The 12,098-nt window shown below is 47.6% G+C and overlaps 4 protein-coding genes across 4 annotated transcripts; 1 reads left to right on the forward strand and 3 right to left on the reverse strand.

Annotated features, from left to right (window-relative positions):
- Positions 1-1,423: 1,423 nt before the first annotated feature.
- Positions 1,424-2,362, reverse strand: T310_2633 (UDP-glucose 4-epimerase; the record flags this gene model as incomplete). The annotated part of the gene is made up of 1 exon (XM_013474481.1): positions 1,424-2,362. One exon carries the CDS (start codon positions 2,360-2,362, stop codon positions 1,424-1,426), a length of 939 nt encoding a protein of 312 aa, XP_013329935.1.
- A 1,620-nt stretch (positions 2,363-3,982) lies between these two features.
- On the reverse strand, positions 3,983-4,432 carry T310_2634 (uncharacterized protein; the record flags this gene model as incomplete). Its single annotated transcript, XM_013474482.1, has 2 exons — positions 3,983-4,146; positions 4,216-4,432. The coding sequence occupies 2 exons, from the start codon at positions 4,430-4,432 to the stop codon at positions 3,983-3,985; spliced, it is 381 nt and encodes a 126-aa protein (XP_013329936.1).
- Positions 4,433-8,215: 3,783 nt separating this feature from the next.
- T310_2635 (uncharacterized protein) lies at positions 8,216-9,567 on the reverse strand (the record flags this gene model as incomplete). Its single annotated transcript, XM_013474483.1, has 3 exons — positions 8,216-8,269; positions 8,345-9,160; positions 9,217-9,567. 3 exons carry the CDS (start codon positions 9,565-9,567, stop codon positions 8,216-8,218), a joined length of 1,221 nt encoding a protein of 406 aa, XP_013329937.1.
- Positions 9,568-10,641: 1,074 nt separating this feature from the next.
- T310_2636 (uncharacterized protein) lies at positions 10,642-11,992 on the forward strand (the record flags this gene model as incomplete). The annotated part of the gene is made up of 2 exons (XM_013474484.1): positions 10,642-11,059; positions 11,106-11,992. 2 exons carry the CDS (start codon positions 10,642-10,644, stop codon positions 11,990-11,992), a joined length of 1,305 nt encoding a protein of 434 aa, XP_013329938.1.
- Between the last annotated feature and the right edge of the window lie 106 nt (positions 11,993-12,098).

Below are 12,098 nucleotides of genomic sequence, written 5' to 3' on the forward strand. Positions count from 1 at the left end.
CACAGGCCACTGCCGTCATTGCTCGACTCAAGGGCACGTCAGAAGACAACACGCAAGTGCAGGAGATCCGACGCGAGATCGAAACGGTCCTGGAGGAAGAACGGTCAAATGATTGGCGCGACATCTTCACCACGGGGGGGGAGAGCAGAACCTGCGTCAGCTGATGCTGGGTGTTGTTGGGTTGTATATGCAGCAGATGTGCAGGATCAAGTGAGTATACTTGGCGTTGGCTGTCTCGCATGAGCCTATATTAATATCATATTGGTCCAATAGCTCGATTTCATACTATCTCCCGATTATCTTACAGGAATACATTGGACACATCCATGTCGCACGTCCTTTCCGGCATTGCAGGCACGCAGTATTTCATCTTCTCCCTGCTCCAGATTTGGTTCATCGAGCGGGTTGGACGACGTAACTCGATGATCCGGGGCGCGATTTTCCAGTGCATCTTCTCCGTGCTTATTTGCATTGGGATCAAGCTGAACACGCAGGCGAGTCTGCGAACGGCTGTTGCTATGTACTTTCTCTTTTATGACTCGTTTGCGATGAGGTAGATAATCTTCTTTCGCAGTGTATCAGCGTCTCTGCTAACGAGGTCAAGCTACCTGAATGTGCCGTGGATATATGCGCCGGAGATCAACTCTTTGAAAATGCGAGCGAAGGGCGGTGCTGCTGCGTCGGCATCGAATTGGCTATGTGAGCTTCTCAGTCAAGACAGAAAATACAGTATCTAACCTATCGAAGTCAACGGAATCGTCGTAACAATCACACCCATCTGTCTGCAGAACCTAGGCTGGAAGTATTACATGATAGGCAAGGCTCAACGACCAGGAGATAACTTGGCCAGTAGCAGATTTGAAAATTCCAGACGTCGCACTAAACCTCTCCTTTATCCCCATAGTCAACTTCTGCTATCCGGAAACCAGAGGTCTCTCCCTCGAACAGATTGACCACATCTTCTATGGCAAAGGGACGAGAACGAATTTTCTTACGCAGGGCGTCAGGGAAAGCATCAACCGCGGGAATTCGACGTGACTGGATGTGGAAACATCCGCCAGCGGTAAGATGGAGAGCGATCAAGTCGAGGATGTTTCGTCTTCCTGAGGCGGAATTATTCGAGCGGAGTTCTTTGATCGGATATATCCATACAGTTCAAGAATAAATGTCTATCATACAATTGATTACAGCAGACAGTGATGTTACGAAGACAGACCTCATAATATATATAAACCTTGTCAATTGATATTACTTAATCAATGGAATCATTCTTTTCAATTTTTACGCTCGGCTTGTCGTTTATGACTGTGCAAACTTACAGAGAAAAATATGAGTCATGGAAAAATAAGTTATAGCCAAATAAACCAAGTTTTTTGATATATACAAGAATACAAAATATATGATAATCATTTATTGATGGTGGTCAGCTAAGTTTAACGTACTTTCTCCAGTTATGCTCCTCCTTAAAACCCAGCACTTCTCTGATCTTTCGATTACTGAGAGGCGCCTCCCATTCTCCCATCTTCCTCGTAATGGGAACGTTAGGACAGTACTTCTTGAGCACCTCCTCCGTCGGAATCTCTGTCGTGATGGTATCATTCGTTGCATTGAACACCTGGAACCCTAAGCCGTCCTTTTCCACACACAGGTGGCAGATCTGCCCCAGGTCCCGCGCGTCGATATAGCTCCAGGCGTTTCGCTTGCGGGTTTCTGGGTTTTTGACGAAGCTGGGGAAGTCCTGCGTGTACTGCTGCGGGTCGATAACGTTGCCGATACGCAGGGCATAGATATCGGCATTGAAGCGCCGGGCAAACGTCCGCGCAGTCTTCTCGCCACAGAGCTTGCTCAGCGCGTACGAGTCCATCGGGTCGACATCGTAGTCCTCCTCGAGCGGGAACGAGTGGTAATCCGAGTCGCCCTGCGTGAAGCAGACGCCATACGTCGTCTCGGAGCTGGCGATGATGATCTTCTTGATGCCCAGCTTGCACGCTGCTTCGATGACATTGTACGTGCTGACGACGTTGGCGCGGAAGGTCTCATTGTCCGGCACGATCATGTTGCGCGCGTACGCAGCGAAGTGGATGACCGCGTCCGGCAGGATGGTAGGCGACTCCTTGCCCAGGTCCCGCTCGATCTCATACTCGCCCATGTGGAAGTGCGACGTCAGGGCGTTGAAGACCTGCCCGCTGTCGGTCACGTCGCATTTCAGCGTGAAGACGTCGGGATTGAGGCCGACGCCGTCGGGGTTTGGCAGCGGGTTCAGATCCAGGTTCAGGACCTGGTGGCCTTTGGAGAGGAGGTAGGGGATGCAGTGCCGGCCGGCCTTGCCTGAGCCTCCGGTGAAGACGATGCGTTTGCCCATGATGTTACGCAAGGACTATTTATGTATGTATACTCCTCTCGTGCGATATCAATTGCGGTGGTGTGCAGGATGTGCTCGATATATAAAAACTCGGGTAAATGATATCCCGAATAATTCCCCCTCTGGTGGGGCTTTACCCCTCTGTCATTGCGTCCAAAATAATCAGTTACTTGCAGAGACAGAGAAAATAATTGGCTGAAAGTCATGTGTCTCTCCTTGATCTTTGTCTTGGCCAGGTGCCAGCTGCGACAAGCTTTGGGGCCCACTGGATAAATTGTGTTTATCACTCCTGTTACGTCTATTTCTTTTTACTTGCCCCTCAACTAGAAGAGAAGAATTTCCTGAAGATACTCGTCCAGGATTGGAGAGTCCTGGCAATCTTTAACTTATATAAATTTGAAGGAAACACACTCCACACACAATGGGATTTAAGTTTCTATACAAATCGGTTAAACTCTTTCCGAGAGGAGCTGACCTAACGTGCTCAATGGAATGATATGCTATAGCGAATAAATAATTGGTAAATATTTCAAGGAAGAGACCTTATTATAGGCGCATCAGTTTAATTTGGCTAGACGAAACCTTTTGATATTCAGATGATCTGTCAGATAGATATTCTTGCTATTTATTAGTAGTATACCGTAATAGGATCGAGAGAACCAAGGGTTCAATAAACTCTCTCGATCCTTAGTAGACTATTTATTCAAGAACCTGCCAGGTATCCTGCGTGTTAGGGTCATATCGAGCATGTCGAATTAACTATAGGAGGGCCAGGCTATGCGGCTGTAATCATTCGGCGGCAATGGTAGCTACAGCACACGAGTTTCTCTTTGGCTAGATTCCAATTAAAAAGGACATATACTAGTCTTATCGCGGCTTGATATTAGAGTCTTAGATGTCTTATCTAGTGACGTGGAGACATTTTCTTGTAGAATGCAGGGGCAGTGCGATTACATATATCCAAATTCGTCGCAGCGGAACCTCGCGAGTCCACAATACCACATGAAATTCAAAGGTTGAGCAAGCAGAAATAAGTCTTGCAGTTCATTGACAGAGTAACATGGTCTACCACGAATTGAGGACTAAGTGCATATAGATTGAGGGGTCACTCCGCCTCGTTACCCATGGTCATACTGTTTTTGGTCAGGGTAGTTACCTTCTGGTTAAATAAAAAGAATCAAGTCTCGAACGGACCAAAGGATATCCAATGATTGCGAGATCATTGCTACGAGAGAGTACATCACGAACTATATAGCAGTGATTGCAGCCGTAATGCGGTGTGTGACATCTTGTTCTTTGGACATAGAAGCAAACTACAAAGGCAAAGCAAAGGAAAATGATGGGAAAGATGAAAAACAAAAAGGAATACGGCTGCCATGTCTAGGTCGTTCAAGATTACTATCTGACAGGGTATCAGAGGGCTTTCTTTACCAGGCAGAGCTGGTCATTTCGGAATCATATGCGCTTTCCATTTCCTCCTACAGTAACTTCTACATCTACGCTGGGATAATTACAGCAACATTTTACGAAGAAAGTACAGTCATTCCAAAAAGTAATCTCTCATAGCAACAGCGTGAATCATCCTTCATTCATACTCGTACTAAATCTATCCGAATCAAATCAGTATTCCGAAGCCAGCTGCTCCTCCAGGCGCTCCTTGGCGTGGTGCTTGGCCTTCTCACGATCGAGGTAGTCGAGGCCCTTGGTCTCGACGAGGCGGTCGACAGCGGCGCCAGCCAAGCCGGCAATGATCTCCTTGGCGAGGGCGTGGTTCTCGGGTTTGCCTGATTTCAGCGGCTGTTAGCCTGATCGCGGTCGCTCGATGGGAAAAGGTAAAATAAGGGCAACCGTACCCTCCTTCTCCTGGTGCTTCTCCCAGGCCTTGGCGGCTTCAAAGGCAGCAGCGCCAGCAATCAGCTCGTGGCTCAGTTCGGCCTTGTGGGGAGCCTGGTCCCATTCGTTGTAGGCCTTGGCCTCGGCAGAGTCGTCTGGAAGAGCGACGTCAGTTTCCAGAATGCAAGAAGGAAGGACGATAAGTATCATGTCAGACGTACCGCTGAACCAACCCATTGTGATTGTGGAGAGTAGTCTTTGATCAGGATTTCAAGTGGAAGTGTTTGCTGATATCTATCGAGAAAGAGAAAGAGAGGGAAGGAAAGAGAGACGTGGATGGACAAAAGAGGGGCACTTATAAACGGTGAGCCAGAAATGCAGTGGAGACTCCTGTGCAATAATAATGACTGATAAAAGGACCAGTGAATGGAGCTCGATGATTTCGATGATCTCCCAGTCGCTGCCGACAGTCACGCAATCACGACCCCCCACTACCCCTCCAGCGCTAGCAATGAAGCTAGACGGCGTATCAGCAGGGAGCAACCTTGGGGACGCCCATGTCTGAGGGGCAAGGAGCAGTCAGCTGGGCGTGGCGACCCATCCAGGATACTACTAATACTACTGTTAGCTGGCGTCTCTCCTCTCCCAGTGGCCGCGTGGAGATGGGCTAAGCTTCAGCTAACGCACGCCGGGAGGGGTTGGAGCACCAGCGGTTTCAAGCCTGGAGATTGCTCCTCCAGGTGGGCAGCTGAGAGCGATCTGCATGGGGATTGCGTCATAGCTGAAATTGCATGCTCTGGATCGAGTATTCCGTACAGTTGATGCGACGCAAAACGTTGCGAAAATCGCTAATAATGCCCCGCTGCGTCTTCTGGGTCAGGCACGCTTCAAGGTACGCAGTCTTGTCCAAAGCTTAGCGAGCTTGGCGACTGTCAACACGTGTTGCGAGTACTGAGATGGAAGTCGTTCGCAGAATGTTCTGCAGGAAATTTCACATCCTTATAATGTGTTTTGTATGAAGACATTTCTTAACTGTACTCCGCACAGATGCTTGTATTATTTCCACTAGTCCATGGTGGCAGCCTAGCTAAGCCACTTAATACATTTCGCAGGCCTGTGGCTGAGCGGTATGCGCATTGCCACTAGTGTACGACTACTCTTAGTACGAAAAGCAGCCAATATAGCATGAAAATGACATCACATGGCTGATTAGTGAAACGGATTAATTGATTGCGAATTGGCCGATCAGCGCAGTAAAACAGCGGTGCAACATCATCCGTCCGAGGATTATTGAAGAGACAGTCAGGACGATGTTAATACGTGCAGGAATCCGGCCTATCAATGCCCATATACTCATGAATGCAGAGCAGCGATAAGAAATAATTAAACATCGAATTCACCCTGCCCCTTCATCACGAGGAATGGGATCGATCAGCAGCAGCAAATCAGCAATCTCGTTGGAAAGTCCAATATTAATTAATAGCTCATCGTAATTATTTCAAGCGCAAGCCACAGACCGTCACACGACATAATTTCCACTATACCTACTAAGTGAAAAAGTGGGGGTTTCACCAGAGCGCATTCGCCATTATGTGGCGCGTCCTCAGACGATTCGATAAGAAGAGAAGGATCTGGATGGAGTCATCCGGAATTCCGCTAATTATTATCCAAGATCATGCAAGCCCCTCATTTTGGCACGCGCGCGAGATTAAGACGGATCGGGTAATGGTGCCGAGAAATAAAAAATTAGTGCTCTTCAGACCGCTCGAGATCTGGTCAAATTCTTCAGGAAATTCTCCAGGAATGCATGAATAAATATTAATATTCCCTCGTCAAGTATAGTTCGATATATTAAGATGCTTTCGAATATTCAGATAGACAGATTGGAGTTCTTTCAAGTTCCCGCTTTGCGGGTGAAATCCTCTTATGTAATTCATTTTATCTACATGTGCAGTACTTACAGCAAAGCGGGGAATTTTCGTCAGCCTCACTATTTTCTACAGATTAGATGGAGTCACTAAATATCTTAGGCAGCGTAGCAAGAGGGTGTTGTTTATTCATCAGCACCTACCTACGTATGGCTTTTGGTACAGACTATGAGACAAATAGTCTTTCACAGCGAGGTTGTCACAATAAAGCCTAATTCTACAGATGCAGAGTTATCGTACAGTACTCTGCACAGGCCAAGTGGAAACTATCTACAAGCCTGTTCAGAATCAGATCCATGGGCCAATTATCGTTGTCAGCCATTCTACAGCTCATGCAGTTTGCGTTGCTAAGAGATCATAAAGCGATTATTGTAAGGAGAACAGCATTGGCCGGATACCATAAACAAAAGTACAGTATACCTTATTTCAGTACATTGTTCCAAAACAGTTTGCCGCATGGGATATAGCGTCGAAACTTCATTATTCTGGTGGATGAATTCTATAAAGCGTACTGCACAATACTGCGAATGTCAAACATTGATTTTTTCCATCATCAGGGAGTATATGGTAAATGAATATGACAGCAGGTATCAATATTCTATGTATGACGCTGCGCGGGCGAGCTATCTTTTGGTCAGCAGACGCCAAATTACCATGTCCCGTTGGATAACTCACGTTATTCATCAGCAACACGGGATCGTTTTAAGGACGCTTCACTTTCCTCCCTGCCCAGACCACCAGGTTGCTGCATAAAAATCCATATCCACCCGGCAAGCGTGACGCTAATCATAATCAGGACGACCAATTGTGTGTCCATCAGGGCTCCTCTCCAGCGGTCATTTTTGTCCGATTACCAGCAGACAAGGCCGATGAGGAACTCTACGGCAGAAATATCGAGGAATGCTAGCGGTAACCAGGCCACGGCCAGATCTCTTCGAGTAGCCCTATCGTGCCCTTCGAATTGGAGACGGCCGTCGTGGCAGAGCTGCATAGAAAGCCCTCCGCGACACGACTGAGAGATGAGGTCGTTGGGTGGAATTCGTTGAAGGTCATCGCTGCCAATGCGAGTGCGCTGATCAGCGCGGCTAGGACGCCGAACGTAGAGTAGAATCGGTGCAGGCGCTGGAAGACCAGCAAGGCGCGAAAGTCGAGTTGTTTGTTCCACCGTGGTCGCCACATCTTTGATGGTCTCACTGTGATACTGGATTGGGAAGCGGTTAGAGTTACATTTTACCATATACAATTCATAAATAACCTCTAAGCAGGCCTGGGCAAAATGAAGGCACTTCTGCCGGCAGACTCACCTCAAGTTTGTTCACAGCTTCCTCTCATACAGCGACATCGAATCCTGCAAGGTGCACTGCACCAGCTAAGGTGATTTCATCGATGTCGAGTCGAATAGCAAGAGAGGCGGGGGTGTACCGGTGAGCTATGACTTGGTACCAGAATTGAACAGAGACCTCAACAAGTGCGGTTCCTGCTATAACCCAAGACGATGGGCTAGGTCTCATAAACCAGTCCCGTTACTTCTTGGAGACGTCCTCGCCAGAATAGAACAGAAATTAAGGGCGTCCGGCGGATGTTGGAAAAAGGATTAGGACAAGAAAGTGATGGCGGAAGGATTTGGGCGCGAGTCGAGGTTTTCATTCTGCCCGTTATCCCCCAGTTTGCTCTCCTCTGTAACGCGAGACTACTATTCAATGTACTATAGGTAGTACATGCATTGCGGCGTGGGATATTTGGGACATGCAGACCCGTATCCTCATTGGCTGCGATGGTGTCTGTTTTCGGCAGGTTGTAGGTGACCGGGATTGCAGCAACAAATAAGCGCTTTCATCAGCCATGTCCGAAGCGCGCGATACGCCGCAATGAAACTGCATCAACTTGCTATATTTAGGCTGGAATTAATTATGTGCCTGTAGTTGTAGACTCTAGCCGCGACAGAGATATATATTAGCAAACACATTTCCCTGTGAGGAAGTGAGTCCTCTATCCCATATCGATGAATTCATGTGTTTTTTGGTATTAATAACTTTGATTTTTATTATACTGGTAAATTGTTTGTCAGGTTATAGACAAGAGCCAACTAGAGCTAGACTTTATTCTGTAAAGTGGCTATGATACCATATCTCCAAGTTCCATAGCTCTATATACCTTCAAACATCACCATATAAAGCCATTACGAGGAAGGCGACCTTGCGACGACAACCACCCCACTTACAACGCCACTCCTCCCCCACCAGCCAAACACCTTTCCTGCCTGTCTCAACTTGCCCAGACCCATTCCAAACCGTTTCAACTCTGCTTCCCTCCGCTCAATATATCCTGCAATACCAGAGAATACATACTCAGAGATGTCCTGCATCTCAATACTATCGGATGAATACCCCGCCGTGATCAGCATCTGTCTATACTCAGAGTGCGTCTTGAAGTTAGAAAACGGGGTGGAGGCAAGAAGGCAGACTAGACGCAATAGAATCCGGTCAATCATCGAGGCTGAGTCGGAGAGAATCAGGTCGAAAGCCATGATTGATGCGTGGAGATGCTCATAGGCATAATTGAAGAGAGGTTGGCGGGACGGTTTGAAATGGTAGAGAGTGTCCAGTGCAAGCAGCCAAGTAGACTCTTTAGAGGACTCATTTTCAGACACTGGCCTGGATACAACATCGCGGAGCTCACTGCTCCATGAGGTAGGGTTTGCGGCATCCGCACAGAATATTCGAACATTAGGCGTCCATGTCTCTGTCTCTGCGGTGTTTTCTGAGAGGCGTTGGCGCGCAAATTCCGCCTGATGACGATTGATCGTAATACCAACATAATTGTCGAATAGAGGGCGCTGTCTGTCGCGATCGTCAACGCGCGACAATTGTCTTGTCAGGTAGAGAGTCTGGTCACCACAACCAAAACCGACGTCAACGAGTTTGATGCTCGCGGAGCCCTGGAATATTCGTGGTTTGCCATCCTCATCCAACAGACCAGCTGTCTGGAGCACCTTTTGCAAAAGAGATGTGCACGCCTCGGGGAATGTTTTCGCATGCTTCCAACATCAGCAATACTCCTATATTTCATACAAATGGATAACATTCCACATACCTCCCAATACCCCATATTCATCCACATGCTCTTTGGAGGCACCTCCACGTTGAGAATGGCATGATGCAGACCGTACAACTCGTCATCGCCATCAGCAAAAAAAGAGCGCCAGAGGATCTTCTCAAACCTTTCGGCCAGGGGAAAGAGCACTGCGGCCCAAAACCAGCCATTCAGGAAATGGCGATGGTTTGAGAAGAGAGACGTGGAATATATATCTGGCCAGCAGTCAGACTTGGTGTTGCGCTCTGTCGTCAATAACCATCTGCTAGCAGCATCGTATGCTATGGGTGCCAAGAGTAGGTAAATGGTACAAAAAGTCAGGAGGAATAAGCCCCGTCTTGCAGAAGACATGCTGTGCTTTAACATTTCTTGTTTGTTGGTTGTTGGTATTGCATGTTTGAATAGGAGTTAAATTCTGTATCCAGACAAAACCAGGTGGCGCTATTACACTGGCAAGACTAAAAATTACTAACAAAAGCAATTTGTAAATTAGTGATAATTCTTATGCAGTTTTTGGTAATTTGCATGCAGATCCTTTCCCGTTCCCGGATTCCATCCGCCAGCGTCAGTGGAGTTGCACAGAATTAAAACAGCAAAAGTGTTTATGGTCACTATCTTTGTTTTGCAGTCTACTCTGTACTTACTGCAATGAGCAAAGGGAGTATTTCCAGTTCTGGTATACACTCGGAGAAAAAGTACACTTCCTCGGCTGAACTGATTGGCTAGATTTTTGGGTTTCGCCTTGAGATTGGAAGTACTGTACAAAGCAGTTGAAACGTCATTAAATATCTCGTTACGCTTTTATTCAAAGTGCAGTCATGTTGCTTGGGTTGTTCATAAAACATGCTGAGCTGCTGTTTGCCGAATTGAAAGTATATCCTAGGCTCAACGAACTTTTTGCGGAATATGAGATAGATATAGATAATAGACCTTAGTTTCTGGCCTAGATCTTTTTTCTCACTTGCTCATAAAGTTACCTTTTATATGGCTTCTTAATTCATTCTAGACTACATTATTATATAATACAGGACTGTTTGCAATGCAAGAATTATTAACAGCATCCCATCGCAACACTAGAAAAGCAGGCGAATTAATCCACGGAGAATGTTGAACACGACGAATTAGACCGGGATATACCTGCACTTATTTGAACTTGCATGCATATTAGGACTAATCCCTCAATGCTGTGTCTACTGCGTCTTTCAGGCTATGGTACTGCACGCATCTCAACCACCATTCATTTGTCCACGTAGACGCCAGCATGCAGTCACATCTGTTCTGCAAGTTGCCGTGTTTCGCAATACCCCGCCTGCTCTGATTGCTTTGCATCTATCTGTTGAGAAGTTCCAGGAGCGGTTATCAAGAATTATCACATTCATCCTTTCAGTACAGATGGGTTAGGATTAACTCAAAGTCCATCAAGCTATGGCATATCCATCCGCCGACAAACGACGAGTCTACCTCGCCTGCAGAGCCATCTTCGCCGGCAACAATGCGCAGCTCCGCAAGCAGAAGAAGATCCGCGAAGTCGTGCTCAAACACCAAGCTTCTCTGCGTCCGTTGATCCGAGACTTTACACTCGACAAAGTGGTTGATATCCTCAAGACTCTGCTGGAAAAGCAAATCTTTCAGTCGGAAGTAAAAGCAAAGATCGAGTTTCCGGAGCTGTTTGTCTCGTCTCCAGCCAGAGACGTCCAGCGTGCTGCGTCGGAGAATGACGCTGCGCGGTCAGCGGCAGAGCTGCTGGAGGAGATCGCCTCGCTGGAGGAGCGGGAGAATGAAGCAGACGAAGATGAGAACGAGGTCGCGCCAGTGCCTTCGGATAAAGACGATGCCGGCACAGGTAAGTCACGGATATTACGTGCGCTGAAGCAGATTCATGATTTCAGGTCGCGAGCCTACGCCAGAGCAACTGAATATTCCGTCACTCTATCCGTCCTATTTTCCATATCGCGCTCAGCATGCCATTCTCTGCACCGCGCAATGCGTCCTGGAAGAATGCTGCTTTGAGTTCACCAAGAAATGGATGCCATCGATTCTTGAGGAGCACGCATGGGACTGTCCTGCAGCCGTAGAACTGACGAAGTGGACGAGACTCTTCGCCAAAAAGTCGACACAGTTCCCCAAGCACGCCTTCAGACTGAGCGGCCCATCGCTGAACGAAGTCCTCTTTGCGACGAACAAACTCCGACATACCGCCGTCCATCGACTCCCGACGACCTCTCGAGGCGTAGAAGCGCTGATCCTATCAGCCATAAAACTGGCCGAAACGCTACAAGATCCACTGCGCACCTCGCAGCTCGAAGAACTGCACTTCGAAGTCGAAAGTAAGATCAAGGCCATGGAGCTGAACAAGAACGTGCTCGAAGACACGCTGGCCCAGGAACTGCAGGAGATCCAGCGCCAGAGGGAAGAGCTCGACCGGAGGGAGAAAGAGTCCATCGCTAGAGCCCTGCGCGAGGACCAAGAGAATAAGGCTCTTATCGGGCTGTTGCTGGAAGAATCCGTCAAGCGGATTTTTGATGACGAGACGAAGCCTGCTGAGGGAGATAGGGGCAGTCCTGAGGCTAAGTCGGATGATGAGGAGGTGAATGGCGTTGCAGCTGGCAATAATGGCACTGCTGAGACTGTGAATCCAGGTTTGCTTTTCCTTTTTCTTTCCTCTTTTTCTGACAGATTGCTAATCCTCTGCCAACTAGCTGTTATTGGTTTGACTGTTCCAGCACCAGTCGTAGGAAACACAAGATTGATGCCAGCAGAAAGCGATGGTAAATGATATACTAAAAATGGGGTTATGATTTCTTGCAGAATACATGCAGCACTGGTGTAGGACTTGGGAATGTGTCTGGGAGAGAGCCGGTCGAGATTTGATTATCAAGTGA

This window comes from Rasamsonia emersonii (genome assembly GCF_000968595.1).
Source record: "Rasamsonia emersonii CBS 393.64 chromosome Unknown ctg1118621760034, whole genome shotgun sequence".
Lineage (NCBI taxonomy): Eukaryota > Fungi > Ascomycota > Eurotiomycetes > Eurotiales > Trichocomaceae > Rasamsonia > Rasamsonia emersonii.